Source organism: Marmota marmota, unplaced genomic scaffold (assembly GCF_001458135.2).
Source record: "Marmota marmota marmota unplaced genomic scaffold, marMar, whole genome shotgun sequence".
Lineage (NCBI taxonomy): Eukaryota > Metazoa > Chordata > Mammalia > Rodentia > Sciuridae > Marmota > Marmota marmota.
In genome coordinates this window covers 3,169,581-3,197,203 of record NW_025999944.1, presented here as the reverse complement: position 1 = coordinate 3,197,203, position 27,623 = coordinate 3,169,581, and the positions used below count along the sequence as shown (strand labels likewise).

The following is a 27,623-nucleotide window of genomic DNA, read 5'->3' as shown; positions in this document are numbered from 1 at the left end:
CTCCTCCTCCTCCTCCTCCTCCTCCTCCTCCTTTCTTCTCCTTCTTCCTTCTTCTTTTTGGTACCAGGAATTAAACTGAGGGACACTTATCCACTGAGCCATATCCCCAGCCTTTTTTTAAAAAATATTTTATTTAGAGACAGGGTCTCACTGAGTTACCTAGCGCCTCACTAAATTGCCGAGGCTGGCTTTGAACTTGCAATCCTCCTGGCTCGGCCTCCTGAGCCGCTATGATTACAGGTGTGCACCACAGTGCTGGGCCTGGGGTTTCTTCTTCCTCCGAGATCTTTCTCTTGTCCACCTGGTGGGTTCCCAGTTACCCCTCCACCCACAGCTCAAACCTCCCACCTTCACTATGCACTCCAGTGAGTTAGTCCCCCTCCATGCTCCTCACCTTTTTAGTGATCACAAAGTTGCCTCCTTGAAAGTTCTTGGTCTTTCTGTCCAGCTCCTCATGACCATGCAGACGGCCTCCTTCATCCTGTATCACCAGCACCTACTGCAGTGAATCATTAGTGGCTCCAGACGGTGATTAGAGCCAGCTCAGCTCAGCAGGACCCTGAGCTGGCCGGTGCCCATAGGGTCATGGTTGGTGGCTCCCCCAGGCCCAGCACTGGCTGTCCCCACAAAGAACCTCTGGACCTTGCCCCTTGGCCCCATGCCAGGACCTGTCCCCCTCTGGCACCCCCTGCCCCAGCTGTCAGCTGCCAACCTGAGGTCTGCTTCCTCCATCTTCCTTCCTGTCTTCGCCTCTCTGCTCACAGCCCTGAACATACACAAGACTATACAGCTTCAAGGACACAACCTAGCGCTGTCCCAGGATGGGACCGTCCCCACCTTCCCACGTCCCTGAGCCCTGAGAGCACATCATGATGTAGGAGAGCCAGGGCTTCAGGGTGTCAGGATGACCAGGCTGGAATGCATGTCCTGGCGGTCCCACCACCAAAGGCAAACATAAATATTAGCCAGGACACAGCCCACCCGAGAGCTTCCCCTCCCTCCCCTCCACCTGGTCAGATGCACAGGCCCTGGGTGAGATGCTGCTCCAGCCTGGGGAATTTCCTTTGTGTTCTTGCCTTTCCAGTCTAGCCATGGTGAGCATTTAACTCGTTTACAAAGAGGAAAAAGGACCTGGTGTGTGGGGGCCTGCCTGTGTGTGTACACACAGATTTTTGGCGAGTGAGTTTCCTGGAGTAGAAGGCCAGGTGGCAGCTCCTTCCTGGCCCAGGAAGTGCAGAGCAGAGCCCTCCCTTGGTAATTACCTGGACAGTTCTAGCTCCATTTCCAGGGACAAGAACTTGGGACTGGAGACCCCATCCAAGGAACTGGTCCCCACTGACCACTTAACTCTACAGCAATCCAGGCTTCCCAAGGTGTGGAAGGAGGGTGAATACCACAGTCCAGCAATGACCTGCTGAAATTAAAACCCCTCCTGCCCTTTGCCCCGACCAGCTGGTGAGGTTTGAGACAAAGACATTTATTGCCGTGTGGTCTGAGGTGGCAAGAGGCTGAGAACAATCTGAATAGCCATTAATAGGCGAACCATGGATGAAGGGTACAGGGTTGCCACTGGAGTCCTAGACCAAGGCCTGTCTCTGGGATCCAACAAGTCAGGTCCTACCATCGCCCCAAGCCAAACTGAGAGGGCACTGGTGGAAAGCATGCAAGGAACTTTCATCACCATAGTTACCCAGGAAGACAAGGGACCCGTGTCCTCAGCCCTGTCTTCCAGGGGCTGACAGTGACTGTTTTAGAAAAGGGAATGGAGACAAGGGTGGGGGATCCACAGAGCCGGAGGGCACAGCTGCTAGAGCAGGTGATCTAGGCCAGGTGGGGCGGGGCCCCACCCCAGGACAGGAGCCTCCCGGTCACCATAAGAAAGCTCCTCGTAGCCAGGCATGGTGGGGCACACCTGGAATCACAGCTGCCCGGGAGGCTGAGGTGGATCACAAGTTCAAAGTCAGTCTCAGCAACTTAGTGAGACCCTGTCTCAAAATTTAAAAAAGGGCTAGGGATTCGATTCGATCCCTGGTACCAAAGCAAGCTTTTCTTGCCTGAGACATAGTTTTGATTCTTGTCTCAAGAGCTTAAACCATCAGGCCTCTTGCTCCTGGAGTCCAAGGTGATGTGATGAGGCCCTCCCTCATGAAGTTACAGTCCCCTCACCTGGTTGGCCATGTGGCCACTGAAAATGGTTTAGAGCCACAAGCTGCAGGAGGGATTTCCAAGCTGTAAATAAGCCACAAAGGCACCCGAGTGTTGAATGAGTACCTTGCATACAGCTGGCACACAACACATGCAGGTATTACAATTATTATGCCCCCTCAGCAGAACCCAATGTGCCCTCCCCGTCCCCTCCAGCACCTTCCTGCCTTGCCTCGTGGGCTGGATCAATCGCTTCTTCTTCTGGCTGCTGTTCACCCGAAAGAAGGAGAGCAGCAACCTCAGCCACAAGATCTTCACCTACGAGTGTCGCTTCAAGCAGCACGTCCAGGACTGGGCCATTCCCAGGTAGGCCTGTCCTGGGGCAGCTGTACCCAGTGGGCCACCCCAGAGCAGAGCCCTGTCACCACCATGCAGAGCCTGGGGTTCGCCCCTTCCTCTCTGAGGTCTGGCTTCTGTCCCCCTGAACTGAGCGCAGAGAGAAGACCAAGGAGGCCCTCCTGGAGCTGAAGGCCATGCTGGAAGCCCACCCCAAGGTGGTGGCCCACTACCCCGTGGAGGTGCGCTTCACACGGGGGGATGACATCCTGCTGAGCCCCTGCTTCCAGAGGGACAGCTGCTACATGAACATCATCATGTACAGGTGATGGGCTCACGGAGAGGCTGGGCCAGGTGGGAGGAGGTCCCCCTGGATTTGAAAGTGCCCTTCCTCAGTGTTTCAGTGCTGGCTTGGACGCCACCTTCTCTAGGGGGACTCTGCTTATTCTGACAGCTGGAGACGGTCTCTCTCTCTGAATTCCTTATGACACTTCCTCTCTGTAGGCTCTGATGACATAGATGTGGCTAGTCTATATTATGTTAATGTAATGTTCATATTGCTTATGAATTAATATCAATTAGGAATAACTCTGATGCAGATATTATGGAATGACAGCTATAGTCCACCTCATGAGCCCACTCTGGTCAGGGATCCTGACAGCCTAGAATGCCGGGTTAAAAAAGATTCCGAGGCTGGGTATCAGTTTGGCAGGAGAGAGGATCCTGCTTGACACCAGGTGCCTGTGTGCATGCACGTGCCCTCTTGATGGCTCTGCAAGGCACATTCCCAGGGCTGCATTGTCTTCATCCTTCTGGGCGGGGCATCAGGCTCCAGGAAGAGGCTCCTGTCCCTGGGGAGCAGAAGTTCAAACATTATAAAATTTCTGCCTCCCCATTCCACCTCCGTCCATCACTGCCCTTCTGACTGCATGAGAACACTACCCCCTCACCCTCCCTGAGTGTATTTCTTCAGTGTAAGACCCAGCCTCGGTGGCGGGGGGTGGGTGGGGTGGGGGTGTCCAGGGGATGATTCAAGAGAGCACTGCTGCTGAGGGCATCCCAAAGAGCCAGGACAGAGAGTTTCTGGATGACTGATTAAAGGGGCAGTGGCTCACACCAGAGAGGAGCAAACTCCTGGTGAGCCCCGCACCCCATCCATCTGTGGCTAGTCTATATCTTCTCCCTACCTGTGAATTCCCATTCAGAGGTGAGGAGGTCGGCGGGGGAATGCATCTCAACATGTTCATCTGCATCTTTAAAAATGAAGTCAGACTTTTCTGTCAGGCAGTCAGTCTGACTTGGCCAGTTGACCAGGCGGTGAGAACTGGGTTGTCCATTAGGTCATATGACCACGTTCTCCAGACCTGAACCAGGGTATCCTGAGCTTCCAAGGTTCTGTTAAAAGATAGCTAAAGCACTGAGCATGTGTATGGAGACACACACATACAATCATGCGACACTCAACAATGGGGACATGTTCTAAGAACTGTCAGTGGGTGCTTTTGTCATTTTGAGCATCACTGGGTACACTTAGATAATTCTAGGTCGTACCGCCTACTGCTCCCCTAGGCTATAGTTCAGCCTGTTGCTCCTGGGTTACAGACCTGTGCAGCACGTGGCTAAGGAGGCAATTGTAACACGATGGTATTTGTGCATGTAAAGGGAGCTGAACAGAAAAGGCACTGTCTAGGTACTAGGTGACAGGAATATTTCAGCTGCATCATCTTATGGCACCACCCTTGTATATGTGGCACAATGACTTTCAGATACCAGTTAATAATACACAAGGGGACATACACTCTTCAGAATTCTTTGGGGATAAGCAATGCTCTGGAGACGCTGGATAGCCGCTGTCCATGTCCTGGGGGTAGAGTCAGCCTTAATCCTCACCCCACATGCCAAGACTGGGTAGGTAGGTACCTGATGACTGGGTTGGATGCAGGGCAAGGGCAGGGCTCACCTCCTTTTGTCGTCCCCCACCCCAGGCCCTATGGCAAGGATGTGCCGCGGCTGGACTATTGGCTAGCCTACGAGACCATCATGAAGAAGTTCGGGGGCAGGCCCCACTGGGCCAAGGTAGGACTCCTGGGCAGAGCAGCAGGGCAGAGCTGTGAGCTGTGGCTTCTACCAGGGGGCGCCTCTCCCCCTGTTCCCCCAGAGCGCTCCAGGACAACCATCAGAAACGCTGCGGCTGATCCTCCCCCACACTCAGCTCCTCTCCCTGCGCTCTGTTCCAGCACACCAGGACTGCTGTGCTCTCCGGTCTTCAGAGAAATGCAGTCTTTCACTTTGATTCTCATAGGAAGCTTATGAGCAGGATTAGGCCCAGGCATCAGTGAACCCATTTAACAGACAGGAAAGTGAGGTCGCTCCATGGCACTGAAACCACAGCCCCTCCACTGTGGCACGCTGCCCTTGGCAATGGGAATAGCAATCCAGGGCTGCATTCTAGCCCCTTCCTGCTGTGCCTTCCAGGACCCTCTCCCTTCTGTTTGGTCTCTACGTAGTGCACCTGCGTGTGCGTCTAGGGGAGGGGTGTTTCGCACACAGGCTTGGGGACTCTGGGGTGGCTGCTTTGCAGCCCTGCTGAGCTGCAGGCACCAGGGACAAGGCCCGCTGCTTCTGGTTGTTTCCACAGGCCCACAACTGCACCAGGAAGGACTTTGAGAAAATGTATCCTGCCTTTCCAAAGTTCTGCGCCATCCGGGAAAAGCTGGACCCCACTGGGATGTTCCTGAATTCGTATCTGGAGAAGGTGTTCTACTGAAGCCGTAGAACCCCCCGCCTGTCCTAGCCCGCCTTGATGAGGGTGGAGGCCCAGCGTCCCCCAACGGAGGGCAGACCTCCCCTCCAGACCCCACAGCCAGAGCTGGGCTCCCGCAGTCTCCCCTCCTTCCCTCCCTTATCCTCACAGCGCACCCAGAAGGAGGTGGCCCAGCACCCCAATCCCTGTTTACATCTCCGTGACCTCCTTTTCCTACCCCTGTAATCAACACACCTGGGAGAAAGGGGCACCCCAACCTAGTGTGTTTGTCCAGAGGTCAGAGATTCGCTCATTGGCAAGGTCCACCTGCTGGCTAGGTGGGAGTGAAGTCCCCAGGTCTGCAGCTGCAGGGGTCCCTCCCCAGCCCCCTTAGCAGGTGTGTGGGCACAGAGGTGGTGTGGACCTCTGCCTTCTCTCCCACATGAGGCTCTTTCAAATGCTCAGCTGACTGCCTGCCTACAACTGCTCTCTGCCGGAAGCCTCGGACAGCCTGGGTCTGACCGTCAGTCTGTCTCTTTCAGGGGGAGTTTAGGGGGGACCCTCCTCATTCTCTTCTTAATAAAAACTAGCAGTTGATTCACTGCGTTCCCTCCTCTTCGCCCCCAGGGTGACTCTGGGAGCAAGGCTTGCTCCACTGGCCTCCCTTCTGGGGCCTGCCTCGGAAAGGTTTCATATTCCCTCTGGAGTGAGTTTGCCTCTCCCTACCTCTGGGCAGCTCCTGGAGCGTGCCTTGGTGTTCTCACGGACCTACTATGCACCAAGTGCTTTGGGGGAATTAAAAGAAACTTAAGATAGCTTTCTGCCCTCGAGAAACATACACTAACCATCTCTCTCAAGGAGTTAACATCTAGAATACACAGAGAACTCCTTTACTTTGCCAACAAAAAGGCAATCCCACCAACAATAGGCAAAGGACTTCAACCTCAGACATTTCTCTAAAGAAGATACGCAAATGGCCAATGAGCACATGAAAGATGCTTAGCATCACTTACTTAGGGAAGTGCAAATAAAGCCACAATGAGATACCACTTCACCCCCAGGAGGATCAATATTAACAACTATAAGGTTTTTAAAGAGCAGAAAATAACAAAGTGTTGGTGAGAACCTGGATCTTGTGTTTGGAATCCTGTGCTCTGCTCATGGGATGCAGAACAGCACAGCTGCTGTGGGAAGAGGTGTATTCCCAGAGGAACGGAAGCAGGATGTTACAGGGACACGTGTGCACCCCTCTTCACAAGAGCCCAAACGTGGAAGCAGCCCGAGTGTTGCTGAGTACATGAATGGATGTGCAAAATGGGGTCTGTATCGACAAGGGAATGTCATTCAGCCTCAGCAAGGAAATTCTGGTACCTTCCATGACATGGATGGACCTCGAGGGCATGGCACTGAAATAAGCCAGTCACAAAAGGCAGCACAGCACGGGTGTGATTCCATTTAAATGAGGTGTCTAGAGAAGGCAAATTCATAGACAAATAGAACAGTGGTTCCCATGGACTCCGAGTGGGGGCCACAGAGACGTGGAGTTGAATGTGCACAGAGTTCAAATAGTTTGGGAAGTTGAAAACAGTGCTGGGCATGGATGGTGGTGACATCTGCATGACTGTGCAAAAGTTTTTCTTTAAAAAAAGTGCTTAAAATGGTAAATTTTATATTCTGTATTTTTTTACTTCAAAGATTAATATTTGAGTTGGAAAATACAATGTGCCAAGAATGTTCAACAACGGGAAAGGGGACTATGATGCCGTGTCAGGGAAGTGGCCCAGCAAACCTTCCTGTGCTGCACAACAGGGGGGCTCAGCCACAGGACCTGAGTCCATGGCCTGGACAGCAAGCTCTGTCTGCAGCAAAACCAGCTGGGGGACTTGGGGGTTCACTGCACAATGAAGACGCAGAGCTCCTTGTTCAACACTGGTCAAAATCTCAAAGAGATGACAGGAGAACATTAGGCAAAGCATGAGGCCCTTCTGAGCCAACTCAGGGCCTCACCTGGCAAGGGCCAGCCCTGCCCAGAAGTGCATGCAGCAAGGTGTAATGGTTACTTTTGTGTATTGACTTATAAGACTTTAGAATCAAATTATTTAACCAACTACTCATCTACCTATTGCTGTGAAGGTATTTTGCAGTGGTGGCTGATCTTTTATGATCAGTTGACCTTCAGTAAAAGCCCCGACCCTTCATGTTATGGGTGGGCCTCACACAATCAGTTGAAAGGCCTTCAAAACAAAAATTGAGATTTTTGAGAGAAAGAGGAATTTGGCCTCAAGACTATGCACAAACACCAGCCTCCAGACTTCTCTGCTGACTTGGGTCCTGTGAAAGAACATGAGCCCCTGCCTGGAAAGGAATCTCTTGACATAAATATATACAGTGGTTATTTTTATCTGGAGAACACTCCCTGATCCATAGGCTAAAAAAATGGGTTGATGAAACTTATAGAACGGAAAGAAAAGCAGGTTGAACACTGCTTCAGAAATCATTAAGTCCAAGTCACCCCCACTCACTCTACAGATGAGGAAACCGAGGTTCCGAGAGGTGAGAAAACTTGCCCAACATCACATAAGAAGCTGAGAAAGACAGTGTCTCCAGACTTTTCAGCCCCGTAGCCCTGTATTTTAGAGAGCTTACGCTTTAAACTCTATGAATTTTACATTCTATCCCATAATATTGTTGTGTTTTAAAATTCTGAGTAATGTTCCATTTTCCCAAATCTTGAAATGACGTTTCTGCAAGGAGGGCCATGCCTGTCCTGTGGACTTCTGGCCGCCCACGCCCCTCCCAGTGGAAGAAGTGTAGCTGGCCCAAAGGCTGGAGAGGCTAAACCTTGAGGTTCAGTGAAATCTTACACAATTCAATGTTCTGGAAAAAGTCCTTCCAATTACCAGGGAAACTGGCTGCCCTTTTTAGTTCAGCCTTTCGATAGATGTGATTCATTCTTTTGTTGATTTGGGATCTCTTGATGTCTGAGGCCATCTTTCCAGAAAATTCTCCTTCCAGAGTCCTCTTGACAATAAGCTGTGTGCCCTGAGCCCATGAGCCGGGCTCCGGAGGGTGCTGCTGATCTATCTGGGTTCTCTTTCTCCCCTTTCCCTGCTTCCTCCTGCAGCTCCCCTTCTTCTTGCCTTGCCCGGCTCCCTCCCTAACTGGCTGAGTTTGAGGTGCTGCCCCCTGCTGGCAAACCCTCTCCTCATCTCTAAGACTGGACTGGAAACACAAGAAGCTGGAAATGCCAGCAGCATCCAAGAATTGGAAATGGAGCGGAGGATGAGGAACTGCGCACCCAGCCAGGAGGAGCTGCTCTCGAGGTTGAATTTGGGGTGGGAGGTCGCACCCCAAAGGGCAAAAGGAAACAGCAAATCCTGCCATTTGTGGCAGCTTCTCCTCTCCAGGTGGCCCTCTCATCCCTACACTCTCCTGAGAAAAAGAGGGGTCCAGGGGATGCAGCCACTTGACCACCGCTCAGAGGTCTCCCCACCTGCAAAGACATAGGATAATATTTAAAGACCCAGGACAGATGCCCTTCACTTCACCAGGTGACTCTGGAGAGGGGTAGCACAAAGTTAGCAGAGTTGACCAGGCCACCTGCATGGGAGGGCCTGGATCCAGGACAGAGAAGCTAGGAAAATTCTGAGCCTTATATAAGGTCTTATGACCTTGTGGTCAGCAAAAACCAGCTGAAGCCCACCTTCAGTGGGAGCCACAGCTCAGTGGAAGGAAGGAAGGAATCCCTCTCTGATCATTCAGTGGCAGACCCTGGAAGGGATTCAAAGTTGTCCCTGGTGGTGGCTATCTGTGCCCAGGAGAAAATCAAGCTGCCGGACTCTGACCTGAACTGGCTCAGCCTGCCAGACCCAGCCCCAGGAAAGACACAGAGGGGGAGGAAACCCTAGGGGTGGCATTGGGGGCTTGCTGAAAAGGGAGAGTTCCCTAAGCCACCGCTGGTTTTAAATTTAGAAGGGATGTCCCAGAGCCACCTGGAAGGAAGGTGTGACTCTGAGGCCTCCAGTTGCTAGAATAAAAACACAGGCAGGTGCTATCCCAATAATAGGAAGAAGAAACCAGATAAACCACTCTGAGCACCTCACACCCCAGGCCAGAGTGTCATTAAGGGGGACTATGAACTACAGGAGGAGACACAGCAAGTCCCTGAGCCTTGCTCCTTCAGCCGTGACTGTGGGTTTTCCCTGGAACATTTCAGAGGTCAAGAGAGGACCAGGCATTTCCAAAAAATTCCAAAGCACAATCCCCTAAATTTGGGGTGGTTTTGAATTTTGGCAGAGCTTCCCACCCACGGGATGCACTGACCCACCCAGTGGGAGCCTGCGCGGCGCCAAAGGCGATTGCAGACACAGCTTACCAGCCGATTCCCTGTGTCCCCAACGGGCAAGTGGCTGGTGGTGGGACCCAGGTTAGATCCTAAGAGGAGCCTTGGCTTTGGTGTGGCTGCATGACTATGGCTTGGCACCCATGAAGTCAATGGCGAAGATGTACGTGTCCTCGTGAGCGTGAGGCTGGAGTGAGAGGTGCCCTGTCCCCATCCCCGTGCTGTGCCTGAGGGCTGGGTGCTAGCCCATGTGGGATGGGGCACTGGAGGCCAAGGTGAGGTTGTGGGAGTTGTCTGGTGTCAGTTGAAGGTCACAGCCTTTGTTCCGCTGGGCGATGGTGGCAGAGTGAGAGCAGGCAGCTCATGGTGCTGTTCCTCCACACGCCCTTTCCTGACTGAGCCCCCACCCGACCTCAAGGCGGACCAGAACTGGCCTCAGACTGGGGACAGGGGCAGGAGGGCTGTACAACTCTGACACTGACCACTTGACATGGCAATGTATAATCCAGGAGGACATTGACCGAGGGTTAGGATCAGTGATCACCAGATCAGTATGTGGGAACAGCGGCAGAGAGCTCATTATAGTGATCGCCCTTTCCATTAACAATCTCTAAAGACCTGAGCATTTTTGCATCTTGTCTAGAGCTATTTCATACGTCCTGGGTTTGCCAGGCTCCTCCTTCCAGCTAAAATACACCTGGCAATGCCAGGTCCGTGCAGGACACTGGAGTGGGAATCCCTGGGCAGCTAACAGGTGCCAGTGGGACCCATTGGCCTGCGTTCAGATCACACCTGCGTTGGGTCCCAGCTCTGGCCCTTGGGGCTAAAAGCTTGCAAACCAGTGGCCCCTGCCATTTCTACAGCTTCACTCACAACGGCTTCTGCAGGCCTCCCCTTATTTCCACCTCATGCTTAATTCTGAATAGCAACTTCTGGAACCAGTCTGCCCTGGTGCCAACTCACGTGAGGCCACCCGTAGGAAAACCTGCCCACCGTAGCCAGTGCCTTCTCACTCGATACCATCTCCAGCACATCCTTTTACTTCCTGTTAACTCCAGTTACTGGAACACTCGGTTTGCTTGAATCAATCTCACTTCCAAAGCCAAAGCCCTCCCCCTCCCCCATCAGGCTGGCCCTTGTGTTGACCCCAGCCCTCTCTCCAGAGCTCTGCTTTGCTCACCCCTGGGCACCTGCCAGCTCCCACCCTTGCCTGCTCCCTGCTCCCTCACAGTGAGGGATGGGCAACTCTGAGGTCCCTTCACCAGCTCTTGGGGCTGTGAGGAATTGGGGTGGGGGTGTTCCCACATCCTGCCCACATGACACTTCTCTGATGAGGGCCACACTCTTTTGTAACTTGTGGGAAATAACCCCTCCTCCAGGGTAATTTCTGGGACCTAATGGGACAACACAAAGCAGTTGACCCAGGAGTCAGAGCGCTCTGGCTGGACAGTTCATAGTTGCCGGGTGCTGGGCACTGCTGAGCGCTAATGTCACTTACAGTCATCCCAGACTGTATCTCCTCACAGCTTTCTGGCAGATGATCGTCAAGTGTCAGCTCAGGCTAACAGCAGATTGCCGATCCAGGTAGACATCAAAGCCATCTCTCTCAGATCACCAAGCCCTGTTCCCACTTTGGCACAAGAGTTCCTGGACCCCAAACCAAGGGCTCATTATCCACAGCCCCCTCCCCAGATTTAGCTGCATCTTATCCCCAAGCCTTGGTGGTCTCATGTTCTACCTCAGTCTTCCTAGTGTCTCAGGTTGGAACTCTGTCGGGGATAGAGGGTCATCCAGGGATCCTTAAAACCAGGCCACCGTGCAAAGGGGGAAAGAGTGGAGGCACGGGGTCCCCATGAAGCTAAATCAGCTGCGGGGCCTGCCTTTTAGGGTTCCAGTGTGAGAGTTGAAAGTAAGTGCATGAAGAAAAATCCTGAACACTGAATATAGTAACTGCCACAATCTAGCAACCCAACAATGGAAAAGATGAAGAAATTGTTCAAACATGCTCTGTGACATTAGCATGATATGTAATTTATAATTATGGTCATTTCAGCAAATCCTCTCTGACCTCATAACCCTGGCTACCGTATACCATTAAGTTAACTGCACTGATCTTCCTCTGATTTTCCTTGAGAATAATCCTAAATATTAACCTGAGACTAAGGTTACCACTAAGCCTTACCACTTTGATGCCCATGTGGCCAAGGTACTTGGCAGTGTCCTAAGGATATTCTAAGCCATGAATGTGCATGTGGACTTTGCCACAAGCCTGGCATGCAACCAGATGGTTTTTTTTTCCATGTGCAGCATATTTGATGGATAGAAGTCTGCAATTAGAGAACATTAATGAATGCACAGCTTGATACTTATGGATTTAGGTTTGTATCACGGTTAGTTAGCGCCCCCTTTTGGCAATATCATAAACTGCAGCTCAGTTAAATTTCAGACTGAGCTGCAAATGAGTCTTCTAGACCTGGGCAGAGAAGTGCCTGTGGCCCAGAGTAAGACAGAGGGACAGTGGCAGGGGAGTCCACAGTCAAGAAGGTGCCCATGTATTCCAAGTTCACAAAATAAGAAAATCGCCTCATTTGATCTTCACAGACTATAGTTTTCATAAGGAAAATATCAATCATGTATTGAATACCCAGCAAGCCTTATCGTTACCCCCTCTTCGCCTGATCTGGTTCTTAGTGTATTCCTTTGGGAGATCACCCGTGCCCCAGTTAGAATGCGCTGACAGTTTTATAACAATGGAAAAGATTCATGTTTCAGGGATTTCTTTTAGTTGGCTTGTGGCATATACCGGTTTTTCTCAAAGCAGGAACGTCTTGAACTGGCTCAACTTTGTCATCGTACATATCCCTTTTAACTCTCCACTGTGTGATCATCCTGAGCCATCAGCCACTACTAACTGTTCCCATCTCTTCCTTTTTTCTTACCCCCCCCCACCCTCGCAGCCCCACACCAAAATGAAGGAGTTGGGGGGTAGAGGACGGGGAACAGCACGAAGAGAACTTGGGGCACTCAGGTCACAAGGTAGCTTTATTGAATTAGTTGCATGCGGAAGCAGCTCTTCCCACAAGCAGCAAATGCAGGCATTAGAGCATAAAATCCTGGAGAGGCCGGCGGGACTGGGGCCTAGTCACGGAGAGACATGCAGAGCTCTCTGGGGGGCTGTGGTTCGTCTCAGGGGAGCTGCACTCAGATGCCTCTGTTTATGGAAAAGCAACACTCACACTCACTCCTCTCTGAAAAATAAAAGGGGAGTACGGGAAAGGGTGGATTTTCACCAAGAAGCAGCCACCAACACCCACATTCTTATCTGTTAGCAAAGAACATTCCTCAGAGGAAAAATAAAATTCCCGGTGGTTTCCTGACTTTGTTCTTGGGCTCTGGCCACAGGCGTGGGCATTCTGCCCAGACTTTATACCCTGTCCCTTATCTCAGCCCCCAGGGACATCTAGGGCTCTGCAGAGCCAAAAGAAAGGCCTGTCCACCTACCGGCTCTTCTTGCGGTATTCCTGCAACGCTTTCTCTGCCACAGTGTCCATAAATTTAGGGCTGTCTTTGGGGACCTCTGGGATTACCACAGTGATGGGGTCTGAGTCGAAGAGCTTCACAACCACCTCAGTGACACGGGAGGGGGCTTCTGAGTCGGAAATGTGGGAGGTCACCTAGACAGAATAAAAGAAAGAGAAGAGCCGCATGTCACGGCCACAATGCCCACATTTTATAATAAGGCCTATGATGCAGAAGCTCCATCACACCTTCAAGAACACCTGGACATCTGACAGGTTGCTTGTTACTAATACAAACATCTGTGCAACTCATCTGATCAGAAATGCCCTGCTTCACACACGCCTTTGAAAGGACAAAGGCCATCTGCAAACGACCAGCCCAATGGGCACCCAGAGGGTAAAAGTGTTTTCTAAGAACTTATCTTAGTGCAGCTACTGGCCAGTCTGTGGTCACAAAAAGAATCTTCAACACTAGAGAGAAACTGGCACTGGCAGAGGACAATCAGCAACCATGATCCACTCCCCATGGCCCAGGACACCAAGCAGCTTTGAGAAAGAGTCCAGCCTTTGCAGCCAGGGCTAACTTGCCAGGGGAGTTGCCCATAGTCCTCCAGGCTGGGGCTAGCTCTGGGACCTGGCTCGCTCTCCTCATCTGGGGACGGTCATGTTATTCTGCCTCCCTGGCTGGGTCTTTAGTGCAGCACGGTACAGATGGGTTTCCTATTTCCTGCTATGTGGTAAATGCCCAATGAAAAACCTAAGTGCCCTCTGTAAATCTGTGTCCCATTTTTGGGCTCACATCACCTCCAGACCATGTCTCAGGTCCCCCCGCATCAGCGTGTGGCCAGGACACAACTCACTGTGGAGACCCGGAGATAGGCCTGGTCTTCGCTCTGGGTGAGATTGGCCAGTTGGGACAGCCAGCTGAACTGGTCGTTGAGCTGCTCCAACAGGGAGGAGGTGTTGAACATCTTCCGCTGGTAGGAACGGAGCAGCTCGTTGTACCTCTGGGTCAACCTCTCAGCGATCTGGAGGGAGTCGTTGAGCTCCTGCCGCAGCTGAGCCTGGGCGGGGTTGTTGGTGGAGCAGTCTGTCCAGAGGGGGAAGAGCACAAGGCAGAAACGTGAAGGGAAAGATCAAAAGGGGCAAAGATGCGAAGGGAAACCAGCCCACACAGGCGGGAATGGCAGCGCACAGGATGTTTGTGAGGGTCCCCCCAAAATAGAGTTCTCCCCCTAACGGGAATCAAGACACTTGCTCCTTCATGAAGAAAGGCTTGCTCCAGGAAAAAAAAAATGTCAGCTGAACTAAACAGGGTGCTTAGTGATGTGACTGATTTATCTCCTTGGCAACTGGTAACAGTGTCGAGCACACTTGACGAAAATGGATCTCAAGTGCTCCATGTCCTCAGACCCAGGTCCTCGCAGAAGTCATTTCAGGAGAAAGGGGATTTTACTCACTCACATGGCTCCTGCTATGTACCAGATACCACATAAGGTGCTCTTTTCTCATGGTCTATGCATTCTGACTTAAGTATTAACATCCTACTTTACCAATAATGAAATTGAGGCCCACAGGAGTAAGACATTTGCTTAAAGCCATCGAAGAAATATCTTCAGGGTCAGAGTCGACCTCGAGTCTTTAAATCTTCATCTTGGGCTCTTTATACTTGGTGTCTGGGGTTCTGGAACATCTCCAAGCTTCTCTTTTGGGCCTATCTTCAGAGTTGGCAATTCTGGTTCTCAAAAGCCCATGCAGCACAGGGCTGTCCAGGACCTTAGGCCACCAAGCAGAGCAGGCTGGTGGCTGGGAATCCTTGCCTGCCCCCTGCCCACTAAGGCTGGTCACCAAGCTCAAGAGAACAGGGAAGACATAACCCATTCCTTTTGGTGAAGTGTCACTGCAGGTTTTCAGATCTAAATGCTACCCATTATCTTTTTAACTACTGTTTTTCTCTCCCTAAATTATTTCAAAAATATCCAGAAGAGGGTACCTCAAACCTAAGTGAATCAGGGGAAAGGAGATCTCTGTCTTCGTCTGGTGGCACCTTGCAATCATTGATAATAACAATAAAAAAGAATGTCAGGTGGGACAAGAAATAGCATTAATGTCAAGAAGGTGGTTGGAAGGGAATGTGTGATGAGTGACTTTCAGTCTCTTACCAGGAAATAATTAAAAATAAGAAAAGTTCTCCAGAGCCGAGACTCTGCCTGGAACAGTAATTCTCTACTAGGGAAGATGCAGCCTCCCAGGGGACACTTGGCAAGTTCTGAAGATGCTGCTGGCTATCACAACTGGTAGGGGGAGGTTGCTACCGACATCTAGTCGGCGAAAGCCAGGGATGATGCTGAACTCCCTGCAACACACAGGTCAGCCTCCAGGACAGAGAACGGTCCAGTCCAAAAGGTCAGCAGGCTGAAACTGAGAAATCCTGGGCCAGTGTCCCCAGGCAGTACAGCTTAGATACTTCAAAGTGCCTTGAATAAAAAGCAGTAAGTCTTCCCCAAGCCAAAAAAGGGGGTCTATTGAATTCAGTTGATAGGTGCACGAGGTGAGGTCCGATCTGAGTCTAGGCCCTAAGGTGACAGCTTTCTGCCATTCTATGATATTTTTATGGGAAAAGCTCAGAAGCATGGTCATGTATGTATCTACAGCTTCTTTGCACTCTAGCCCCTGAAAGCACTATTATTTATTTTGCTTCTAAACTCACAGGAGCAAGGCTGGGAATATCTAACCAGACTGTAAAGGCCTGGCCTGGCCAACCAAATCATATTAAGTAAGAGCAAAGCCACAGTAGGATGAGCTACCTACCAGGAGAAAGTTAGCTCATTCTGAGCAGGGAAACTGCTTACTAAGGACTTTCCTAGCTGTTATCTCAAAGTAGGGAGAATTTCATTAATAGCCAGACCTGATTAAATGGAGAGAAACAGTTGAAGGGAGATCTTTCCTTTGCCTGGGGAAGTGATGGACAAAAGGAAATGAAGAGTCCCAGCATGGAGGTGGACGAGGTCCCTAGGGCCCCCAGGGAGAAAACCCAGGGTGCTGATTGCCAACACAGCCCAACCCCCAGCTGGCCTGTGGTGGGGGTCACACAGTCTGAGATGAGTGACTCAGCCTTCCTGTGACCTGCGCTTGCTCCTCTGCAAGGTGGGGACAAGAACTGTACCCAACTTATCAGGTCGTCCTGAGGACATGAGTAAACAGCCGTAGAGTTTAGAACAGTACCTGCCACGTGGGAGCGTTGGTCAAACAAAACACACGCTGCCTACAATTTCATAACGTGCCGTGGAAAACGAATATGGCCAGCACGTCTGGAACCTGGGGGCACAGCTGGGGAGGTCAGAGGGGGAGGGCTTTCTTTCACAAACCTTGGTGGCACCCACGGCAGGCTGCCTCTTTACCACAGGCCTGCCCAGTGAGGGGCACCTTACGTTTGTCTCAGAATAATCTGAATCTTCAACCTTTGAGGGCACCAGGATACTCAAGGCTGAGGACCTGCCCTGGGGTCACAGCTCAGAGGTACAAAGCTGGAATCTGTAAAAAGGCCACCCCACGAGGCAACAAGGAACTAGGACACAGCCGATGACAGGGAAAGCTGGCACTCTGACCCATAACTCACCCACAGACAAGATCTCCTGGCACTTGTCACACCGGTCCTTCATCTTCAGGCATCCTGTGGAGTTGTGGCGGATCTCCTTGCACACGGCCTTCTGGTCATCGTCACCTTCTGCGGACACGTGAGGGAAGAAAGAGGCTGAGGCGCTCGGCAACACAGGGCAGGCCCCACTGATTTCTCAGCCCCCTTCTACAAACTGTTTGGCCCTTTGAGATCCTGTGGTCAGAGCAGGTTGAGACTTGGTTATCCGCCTCCACACATGGCTTGGGGTCTGTCATGCTTGGGGTTCCTGCAGAGGCACCTGTGGGCCCCTGTCCAGGCAACTGCCTCCCCTCCATCTGAAGAGACCCCTCTTGTCCCCACACTCCTCTGCGTAACGCAACTTGCTCTGCACTCTCCCTGGCTCCTGCTCTCCTGCTGGCTGGTCAGCAAGGCTCTGGAAGGAAGGGGTGCATCCTCCTCAGAGACTCCTGACACCACAACTTCCACCCCTGATGGAGCTGCAGGAGACGCTTATTCAGCACGAGGCCCTCCGGCACTTTCATGCTTTTCGGGCCAAACCCCAGAGCCGAACCATACAGAAGAGGGCGCAGCGTGGCCAACAGAGCCTTGATGAAGGAAATCTACTCCTGAGGGTCTGGGCTTCTCCTGTCCACATCACACCTCACTCTTAAACTATGCATTGCGCCCTCATTCTGAACCAGGCCCCATGGTCACAGCCATGAACCCCTTCCTTAAGGGTGATGTGGCTGTGACGTACTTCCCTGCCAAGAAGGTGTGGCCCCACACCAAGCCCCCTAAATTCACCAGGGAAAGAGGCTCCAATCCCATAGGAAGGGCAGGCAGTGTCATGCAGAGCAGCAGCTGGTTGGCTGGAAATAACACCGACTCCAACCCCTGCAGAACTACATGGGGGAACCCCACTTTGTCGGCCCTGAAACCTCATGCATTCCTTTACCTCTGTCGCAGTCCTCTTCCTCTTTAAATGGGTTAATGCCACCCTCCCGGGGTTGCTGGGAAACATGGGGATGAACACATCTAGTGGGCTCCCATCCCTCCTTGGAAGAAAGGGACCTCTTTCTGACCTCTTATGAAGTCCATGTTCGGGGACTGGGAGCCTAGGCCGTGGAACGGGACGTCCATGGCCTGTTGAGCCTGGTGTATCATTTCGAAGAAGGGCTGGAACAGGTCCTGGAAGCCCAGATGCCCGTAGGGGGAGAGAGGCAAGATGCTGCGGGCGAGGCGGGACTTGTGATAGAGGAAGTGAGGCCTCCGGTGGGGGAAGCCGAAGGGCGAGATGTAGCGGGTGTCCTGGGGCTCGTGGGTGAAGAAACTGTCCTGGAACAGTGTGTCCATGATCCCCGAGGCCCTGGTGAAGCTGTCCTGCATGGCATCCAGGATGTGGTTCTGCTTACGGTCGCTCTCCAGCAGGGAGTCGATGCGATCGCCGTTCATCCAGAAGTAGAAGGGCGAGCTCTGGTTCAGGAACTCCTCCAGCTGGGTGGCCAGACGACTCAGTGAGGAGGTGCCTGCCCGGCCAGCCCTGCCTCTCACAGCACAGGCACACAGCAGGTGACTGAAGGGCCCCCACTGGACCAGGTCCCAGGTGTACCACCTGGGAGGCCAGTGCCCCCACCACCCACTCCACCCCCACCAGGCCCTGAGGTGCACAAATCCCCTAGAGTTGATGAAGTCCAGTTCAGAGGGGCCCCCTGTCACTTGTGGCCTTTAAGGACACTGGCCCAGCTGCTCGGCTGCTCAGCATTCAGGGAACAACCAGATTCACTTGAGTCCCAACCAAGTGAGGCCCATAGGTAAGGCCCGTGGATTCAATATTAATGCACTAAAAAATGTTTTAGTTTCCTCCGCCTCAGTGGGCGCAGGACTCTGCCACGCCACGAAGCCGTTTGTTGTTATCCAGCTAATCCTTGCTGGGTAAAGGTCTTTGGAGGGAGGCACATACCTGACACACGTTAGTGACAACTGCCATGTCCACACTCACATGAACAATCATGACTGACAATCACAGTCAATCATGGCATAGGGTCGGGATGCAACCGGCCAGTACTAACCAACAGCACTGGATGTGGAATGAAGTGTATTTTACTAGGTTCTCCTCACTCCCCACTCAAAGCCTAAACCACACCCTTTTCACCTGGTGGCCAACTAAGCCCGAGCCGCTTCTGCACACGCGTGCGTAGAACTTCATGCAGGTCTGCTTCAGGCAGGGCTTACACTCTTCCCACAGGGCCATCATGGTCTCGTTGCACACTCCCGGGATTGCCTTCAGCTTCATTTCAGAGTCCCTGGTCTCATCCAGGGCATCCTACAGGGAGACAGGAGGCCAGGTTTGCCACAGAGACCACACTTCACCCCTCCCCTGCACTCCCGCTAGGTGCCTGGCCCTCCCCACCTGCAGGACTCCTCATGGTCTGATCACCAGATGTGCTTATTTCCTCCCCTGCACCAACACTTGATCCCACATTTGCCCACCTGGAATGCTCTTCCCACTTGGCTTCCCATAGCCTCTCCTCCCTGGAGGCCCAGCTGACCTCTAGAACTCAAAAGTTCTGACTTACTGCTGTGGCAGTTTCTACCCCGATTTACTTCTCACTTATACCTCATTTGCTATATAATCCCATAAGAGTGTATCCCAAGGAATTTTCAAAATAAAGAAAAAAAAACTTTATATAGGTATATGTCATTGCATATATTTTATATACGTGAAAAATAGTCTGGGGGTCCATTTTCAGAATCTAGAATTCAGCCTTAATTGGATCCAATAGTAGTCCTTCCCTTTTGCCCGCACTAATTCTAAAATCAGCCAATCACATAGATGGTAACCCCAGACCCCTCCAATAAGAGTGCAGGGAGGCACTGTGTTAGGTTAGAGATACAAACAGAGCGAATGCCCACCTGGGCACTCTTGCTAGCAAGGTTTCCCTAGCACCCCCTTAGGTGGGAGTAAAGGTCTGCCTTGCCTACCCACTTTCCACAATGCATTTTGATTTCTTGCAGCACCTTGTTATTTCTAATATATACACACATCAGAAACAATCCAGATGCTCAAAAGCAGAGTACAAGTTAAACAAATTATAGAACAGTAATCCACTCATCAGTTTCAGACATCCAAGGTCAACCTACTACAGTCCAAAAATATTACAAAAGTACCATGAAGAGTTAAGATGTTTTGAGAGATTGCATTCATACTTTTTGTTACCATATGTTGTTCTAATTATTCTACATTACCATATGTTGTTATAATTGTTGTTGTTAGCCTCTTTTGGCACTTAATTTATGGATTAAATGTTATCAGAGGTATGTATGCACAAGAAAAAAACAATATCTACAGGTTTGGTGGTGTCCTTGAGTTCAGACATTCACTGTGGTCTTGGAACATATCCTCTGTGGATAAGTGGGGAGACTACTTACCATATGTACCAACAGGTAACAAATACATCATTCATTACAAGGGATATTTATAAGTTTTAAGTATTATAGTAAGCATTTTTATTTTAAAAATTCATAATCTTGAATACAGCCATTGTGGGGGAAAATATAGAGGAAAAAAAGCAGGAAGAAATAGATCATATGTTAACAGTGACTCCCTGCTCCCAACCCCCAACTCAGAACCTATTTGGAGCCTGCACATGGTCAGGGTTTAGAAAAACCTATTGAAATGAATCTGGGCATCAAGCCCTGAGCCAGGCATGGAACAAAACCAGATCCAAGATTTCACCCCCAAGAGTCTTTGAAAAGCAAATAAACTTTCCCCATTTCTTCACTACAGTCCCAGCATCAGGTGACACAGCCCAGGAAGGACTGTGGGTCACCATGGCAACCCAGCAAGGCACCCCACTGAGTCCCTCCCCTCCCCGCCAGCAGGGAGGGCCCAGGCACGGGTGTCAGCTCACCCTTACCTCTTTCTTTCTTTCTTTCTTTTTTATTATTTCTTTATATATGACAGCAGAATGCATTACAATTCATATTACACACAAAGAGCACAATTTTTCCTATCTCTGGTTGTATACACAGTATATTTACACCAATTTCTATCTTCTTACATGTACTTTGGATTATGATGTCCATCACATTCCACCATCATTTCTAACTCCATGCCCCCTCTCTTCCCCTCCCACCCCTCTACCCTATCTAGAGTTGTTCTATTCCTCCCATGCTCCCCCTCCCTACCCCACTATGAATCAGCCTCCTTATACCAGAACATTTGTTTTTTGGGGATTGGCTTACTTCACTTAGCATTATCTTCTCCAACTCCATCCATTTACCTGCAAATGCCATGATTTTATTTTCTTTTATTGCTGAGTAAAATTCCATTGTGTATATATGCCACATTTTTTATCCATTCATTTACTGAAGGGCAACTAGGTTGGTTCCACAGTTTAGCTATTGTGAATTGTGCAGCTATAAACATTATGTGGTTGTGTCCCTGTAGTATGCTGTTTTTAAGTCCTTTGGGTATAGTCCAAGGAGAGGAATAGCTGGGTCAAATGGTGATTCCATTCCCAGATTCCAAGGAATCTCCATACTGCTTTCCATATTGGCTGCACCAATTTGCAGTCCCACCAGCAATGTATGAGTGTACCTTTCCCCCCACATCCTCACCAACACTTATTGTTGTTTGTATTCATTAGCTGCCATTCTGACTGGAGTGAGATGAAATAATTTTTACCCCTCACACATCAGATAGAGCACTAATCTCTAGGGTATACAAAGAACTCAAAAACCTTAACACTAAAAAAACAAATAACCCAATCAATAAATGGGCCAAGGACCTGAACAGACACTTCTCAGAAGAGGATATACCATCAATCAACAAACATATGAGAAAATGCTCATCCTCTCTGGCAATCAGAGACATGCAAACCCTTACCTCTTTCTTCTTCTTGGCCTCCTCTAAGGTGTCAAGCAGCGACTTGCGTTCCTCATTTGTTTTTTCTATCAGAGTCTTTATCTCCTTCACCCCCTTGACAGCATTTTGGATTTCCTTATTAATGTACTTACTCCCCTGGGTGGACATCTCTACAAGAGAAAGGCAGGAGGCAGGACGGGCAAGATGAGATCAGGTTGGGGTGACAATCCCAGAACCAGATAGGATGGTCAGAAAAGTCTGTTTGGCCCAGAGACTGTCAAAGCTGGGACCCCGCCCTCACCCTGGGGAGGTAGCACACAGCCTTGCCTAGCAGGACACAGGTCCCCATCACAGGGGTCCTGGGTGGTTCTACCCGACTGCTCAGAGATGCAAACCTCAGGAGCAGCACGTCTCAGAGAAGCACTACGCCTTCCCACTGCCACACCACCTTGGGGAACCCACAGCCCTCAAGATAGAATATACCGTTATTTTGGCTACACATTTTCTGGAATTCTGTTTAACCAAATATTTGTACTTCTTTGTTCCAATGCAGAGTGGCAGGTGACAGGGACAAGAATATGAATGAATGGCACTGTCACCAAGGAGACTGCTTATCCTGTGCCACATTCTCTTTACCTACTTACTCCCAACACATGATCATGCCCACCAGATGGGAAAAGATGGGGACAGGGAGGTTTAGGGCCCATGGGCACACCATGTCCATCATGTAGGATGAATAAGTCCTGAAGGTCCATTTACAGATGGTGCCCACAGTTGGCAACACTAGATACCATACTTGGGGTTTTCTTTAGGAAGTAGATCTGTGTGTTCTCACCACAGAAGTAAAAGGTAACTAGGGAAGGTGACGGACATGCCAATTAGCTTGTAGAGTGTACATGTATTTCAAAGCATCGGTGTGTACTGTGATATATAATTTTTCTGGTCAATTATACCTCAAGCTAGGATGGGAAAGAAGCAGAGTCATGAGATCAAGATAGTAGCCCAGGATCTACAGCCAGGGAGTGGCAGGGCAAACACACACCCAGGTCTCCTCTCCAAATCTGGGGTTTTAGCCATGACCCCGCAGAACTGGTCCGCTAGGAAGAGGGGGTGGGTGACAGGAGAAGGGGTTTCTGGAAGGGGCTCAGGGAAGAGAAGACTGCAACTGCCAAGCACTCACGCTGAACAGCACTGTCCCTTCCCTGCCCTGTGAGTGGAGAATGTGGAGCCTGGTTTCTTTTGGACAGGTGAGGACACGTGGGCAGCAGCCCCATCACAATGCCTCAGATGGCCAGGCGCAGTTTGGGGAAAAACCGTGGGAGCCAGTAGGGGGACAGGGAAGGGAATGGCCCAATGAAATGCCAAGGGCTTGGGAAACGCAGACCAGTGCCCAAAAGACACCTGACCACAAAGAGCCTCAGCTCCGGGGGCAGGGCACGGATGGTCGGAGAGGGTTAGACAGAGAAATGCAGACTTGGGTACAAGATGAAAATGGCCTTCAGCACTTGGGACTGCAGAGACGGCACGTGAGCTTGTGCAGCAGCCCTGCCCTGGGCCTCGCCAAGTTGCACTCAAAGCCCAGTTTACTTGCCCTGGAGCTCCTGGTTGGAGACCAGTGGTTCTCCCAGGACCTGTCCGTCGCCCCAGGTCAGCAGCAGCCCCACACACAGCAGCAGAGTCTTCATGGTGCCACCTTCTCTGATTCTGGAATCCTAGCACGCTCTGTTTAGAGAGAAGGGGAAGCCATCATGGGAACAGCTGGGCCACTGTTGGCTTCCTGCCCAGCTCACTGCCTGCTGCAGCTTCCAGGAACTTGGGGACATGTGGCCCTCAGCCGTCCCCTCAGCTGGCATTACTGCAGTTTTATCCCTGAGAAACTTTGGAGGACAGACCAGACCTGCCACTGACACCTTCAAAAGAAAACGAAGGCAGGAGATACACTGAGGGTGCAGACTCGTGGAATCAGAGCGGCTGGGCTCCCCGCCAAACTTCCTCCTCCCACTAAGCAGGGCACACAGGCTTCCTGCATTGGGTCTCCTTGTCCAGAAAGGGCATCTAGGTATCAAACACTGAAAACAGGTCCCTTGGATCACTCATCTGTCCCTTCCCTGTTCCTCCTCACTTATTCACATCAGACATTACCAATCAATCACCACTCTGTTCCCCTCAGAGCCCCAGCACCACCTGAAGGTGCTTTATAAGAGTCTGAGACATGAGCATTCACCCCCTTAGGTTGGCACAGGAAGTTAAAGCCATTGGCCATCCTTAGTGTGAGACTTCAGGCAGGCTGCCTGTGGATTCCGAGGTATCCATCATGAGCACAGCAAAGAAGGGAGGGCCATCCAAGGGGTAGCGAGGGCAGAGTGAAGGAAGGGAAGGGCCAAGTGAAGGGTTAACCATGAGCCCAAAGAGCAAGTTCCCCAGAAAAGTCCCTTCAGGAGGACGTGCTCCTTGGCTCTGCCAAGTCCTTTTCAACCAGCCCATTCCCTCCAAGCTGGCACCAGTGTGCCCTGCCAAGGCACCCCTGCCACCATTGGGCCACTTGCCCTGAGCCAGGGGACACGGGCCACAACCTGGGTCTTACACAATGGTCCCTTTCCTAGCAGCTAAAGTTGTTGCATAAGACAACTCCCCCTGCACCCTCGATCCCCCGCTCTGTGGCTTATCTGGGCTCACCGATTTCCCATGCCACTAGGGTTCACATCTAAAACCTGCTCTCAGCAGGCCCATCTGGACACTGGGTAGATCATTAATAAGACAAGTCTCTCCTGACGCAATCAGATGCAGAGCAGGCAGCAGCGTGGGAGTGAGCGCGGGTCAGCGCCTTCCCCAACCATGGGGTGGGTGGCTGAGCTGGGCAGGACTTCAGGCCCACTAGGAAGGATCTGGTCTCATAGGCTGTGCTCAGTGAGGCCTGGAATGCCTCCGGCAGGTACAGAGCCTTTGTTACACAAGAGAGATAATGCTAGCCAGAAACCCCTCTCCCAGAAGGCAACCCCTCCACCCCCACCCCTGCCCGAGCAACAACTTCTGGGAAATCTATCCTCAATGGTCAGAAACAGGTTCTCACCCAAGGGCAGGGCGGTGGACCTGAAGAGAGAGGGGAGAGGGCAGTCAAAGCAGAGAATAGGATGGAGGTGCTGGAGATGAGCAGCTGGCATGGGGTCTGTCCCAGCAGCCATCAAGCTCAGAGCTAAGAAAGGGGTCACTCTCCAACCCAGCCTCTCCACCTTCAGGGGCCGGGCCAGAGCCCAGAGGCAGGTGGGGCTCCCTGGGTCCCACAGCAAGCTGGTGGCAACCCAGGGTAAGAACCCAGTCCTCCCAACTATTGATCCAGTATCTTTTCTTGATACCAAGTCACTTCAATCTCTGAGCCTCTGGACCTAACAAGAGCTTACTGATGTAAATACCTTCTATAAACCCAAGGGTCTGATATAATCATTGTATATTCTGACTGCTTTCAAACCTGACTGAGGGTCTATCCTGGGTATTGGCAACCTCTAACTGGCATTTCTGGAGAGGGGCAGAGGACTGAAGCAGGCCTACAGGCCACCTATGGTCCTCTGACTCTGGTTTAGCCTTAAGGAAATGATGGGTTACTTTTCCAGGGTCTTGTGATAATGCTTTTTTTGAGTCAGCATCTGCTTTTCTCCAAAACTAGGCACCTCTTGGATACTGCTGGTCCAAGGACAGCATGAGAATGAGGGCCAAAGCCCAATGCCCTCCCTCTAAATGAACTCTTTCCTCATCCCCTTCAGGGCTGGAGTCATGCCAAAGTCAAAGACCTCCTTTCCCCAGCACTGCACCACAGCCTCTTCCCTTGTGGTATTTTCCCTCCATGTTTGTTTGTTTGTTTGTTTTGGTACCAGGGATTGAACCCACTGAGCCACATCCCCACCCCTTAAGACAGGGTCTCACTAAGTTGCTGAGGCTGACTTTGAACTGGCGATTCTCCTGCCTCAGTCTCTGAAGCTGCTGGGATTACAGGTGTGCACCACCATGCCTGGCTCCTTCCTTTTGTATGCATTTTTATACCATAAGATTCTTTGCAATCCCTGTCTTCAAGTCTTCTTTAGAGGCACACTTTTGTGGGTGCACCCTCTTGAGCATCCTTTTATAATACTGTATGTACTTACTCTTAAATTCCTAATCTCTCCCTTCTTAAAAAAAAAAAAAATCAGATCAGCAGCAGCCACAACTTCCCTCTCTCCCCCCCACCCCCACTAGGTGCAGGAATTCTGGAAGGCTAAGAGGCTTCAGTTCTTTTCCCAACCTGACACTTTAACACTGGAGACAGACCTCCCAAAGCCTCCCCAGACCTCAGATTATCATCTATAAACCGAGATGTGGAATCAGACGTCTGAGGCCTGATGGAGATTTCCTCTAGTGCACCTTAGGTGCATAAGGAAACAGAAAAATTAGGATTTAGGTGACTGCAGCATATACTTATACCCACAACGTCGTACTTACAAAGCGCCCTCCGGAGAACCAGAAAATAGGAGAAAACAAGATGACTCAGCCTGCAACCGAGATGAACACCTTCACTGCGCCGCGGGAAGCGCCCACACGCAGGCAGCGCCGCCACGCCCCTGTACCTCCCACAATGCGCAGCAGCCTCCAAGCCTCAGTTTCCCCGATTTTGCAAAAGGAGGATTTTACATGTGACCGATTTACTGCTACAAAATTTGTGGTTATAGCTCATGCGCACAGGGACTCCAGAGTCTCGCCTGTGCACCGCCTACCCAACCGGCCTGCGGTTCAACTGCCTGGCGACAGGGCTCTGGCCACCTCCCGGTGGGGTCCCCTGGGAGCTCTGTCTAAAGGTCAGGGCTGTGGAGTTGTCATCTCTCTCCACCTCCACCTGGCTGCTACCCCCGCCCTCCCATCGACCCCCTACGTCCCTGCGCTGGAGTAGGAAAGATGGGGACAGCTTACGCTTACCCGTCAGCTGCGCCAGCTCCCGTGCGCTCCTCCTAGCGACGCCGGGTGGTGAGCACCGCGAGACGCCGTATTTATAGCGCTCGGCCTCGCGTACACCCCCTTTGGGGCTGGCTGCAAACCTGCATGACTCACGCCCAAAGAATGCCATGGAATGCGCGGGGAGCTTTCTGGAAGCGGGGAGGGGGGGCTGTGCAGCACTCGGCTGGGGGCACCGGAGGGCGCGTCAGCTCAGCGAATGACCGCGCCAGTTCTAGGAGACACCCTGGGACTCGCTCTGCCTCAGGTGTTTCAGAAGCTCAGAGTCTGGACGCACCCCAGTAGGGCAGTGCTTGAGGGGTGCCCCAATCCACAGGGTTAGAAGGGTCCATTCTATGCTGGCCGGTACCCAGTCCAAAATACAATCTCACAGTCCCCCGGCCCCATTGAATGTTAATCTTTCACATTAAACACGCTCCACTTCTCCTGTTCTATTTAAATACGAAAGTGTCAGAAATAATGAGGGTAAGATGGAGAGAGGCGTTGTGCTTGGGAAGAGAATACATTAAGTGTTTGAAATCGGTTAAAGGATGAGCAGAGCATCTATTTGGGGAGACAGAAAGTCTCCCTGGACTCCTAAATCCTTGCAGCTTAAGCAATTATTGTCCCCTTTCACTTGGAACGCAGCCAAACAGGCTGGGCTCCAGTGCTGGCACGGGACTAGTGCAGCCCCAGTTTAAAGTTCTACGTTTGCAGACTTGAAATTCTCATGCTCTCTGAACAAGGGCCTTGCATGTTCGTTTTGCACTGGGACCCATGTACAGAGTCATCCTCAACTGGCTTCTGCTGAGAGCAGGTGCATCTCCTGTCCCAGGAATCTGCACCCCCACCACCCCCAGAAGGCAAGAAACTGTCCAGGAGTCCCAAAGGTGCTGATACTTCTTAGGAAAGAAGCAGAGCTGTCCACTCTGGACTCTGGGACATTGGAGTTTGAGTAGAGAGGGCAAGGGCTGGCTTTGCTCTCAGGCTGGTGGGAAGACGGATGGAGCATGTATAGGCAGCCTGGTTTGGGGTGGTTGATTTTGAAACCAGGTGAAAGCAAAGAGCTTAAAGAGCTGTGTGGTCAGGGGCTGAGT

The 27,623-nt window shown here is 51.3% G+C and overlaps 2 protein-coding genes across 4 annotated transcripts in view; one reads left to right on the top strand and one right to left on the bottom strand.

The window, feature by feature from the left end:
• The window catches only part of LOC107153895 (L-gulonolactone oxidase), a 22,831-nt gene extending 17,010 nt beyond the window's left edge, over positions 1-5,821 (top strand). Inside the window, exons 9-12 of the mRNA XM_015499448.2 lie at positions 2,362-2,511; positions 2,642-2,806; positions 4,467-4,557; positions 5,120-5,821. Of these exons, the coding sequence (XP_015354934.1) occupies positions 2,362-2,511; positions 2,642-2,806; positions 4,467-4,557; positions 5,120-5,248 (535 nt within the window). The 3' untranslated portion in view covers positions 5,249-5,821. The remainder of the gene's footprint in view (positions 1-2,361; positions 2,512-2,641; positions 2,807-4,466; positions 4,558-5,119) is intronic.
• Positions 5,822-12,590: 6,769 nt separating this feature from the next.
• On the bottom strand, positions 12,591-26,666 carry Clu (clusterin). 3 transcript variants are annotated; one of them, XM_015499446.2, is made up of 9 exons: positions 26,512-26,666; positions 23,162-23,292; positions 21,592-21,740; positions 18,856-19,026; positions 17,786-18,197; positions 16,704-16,811; positions 13,945-14,174; positions 13,068-13,240; positions 12,591-12,814 (listed from the first exon to the last, which is right to left on the bottom strand). In XM_015499446.2, the coding sequence occupies exons 2-9, from the start codon at positions 23,253-23,255 to the stop codon at positions 12,805-12,807; spliced, it is 1,347 nt and encodes a 448-aa protein (XP_015354932.1). In that variant the 5' UTR covers positions 23,256-23,292; positions 26,512-26,666; the 3' UTR covers positions 12,591-12,804. The 3 variants fall into 3 exon arrangements, with proteins under 3 accessions (XP_015354932.1, XP_015354933.1, XP_048657487.1); XM_015499447.2 differs by lacking the exon at positions 26,512-26,666 and adding an exon at positions 26,041-26,064; XM_048801530.1 differs by lacking the exon at positions 12,591-12,814 and having other exon boundaries at positions 13,064-13,240.
• Between the last annotated feature and the right edge of the window lie 957 nt (positions 26,667-27,623).

Bases quoted from the DNA above. Each gene is read 5' to 3' on its own strand.
- Clu (XM_015499446.2), bottom strand. From the start codon at position 23,255: ATGAAGACTCTGCTGCTGTGTGTGGGGCTGCTGCTGACCTGGGGCGAC. The intron at 21,741-23,161 runs GCAAGTAAACTG...TTTCTCTTGTAG, and splicing joins CTCCAACCAGGAGCTCCAGG to AGATGTCCACCCAGGGGAGT. The intron at 14,175-16,703 runs GTGAGTTATGGG...CCCTCTGGACAG, and splicing joins CCAGGAGATCTTGTCTGTGG to ACTGCTCCACCAACAACCCC.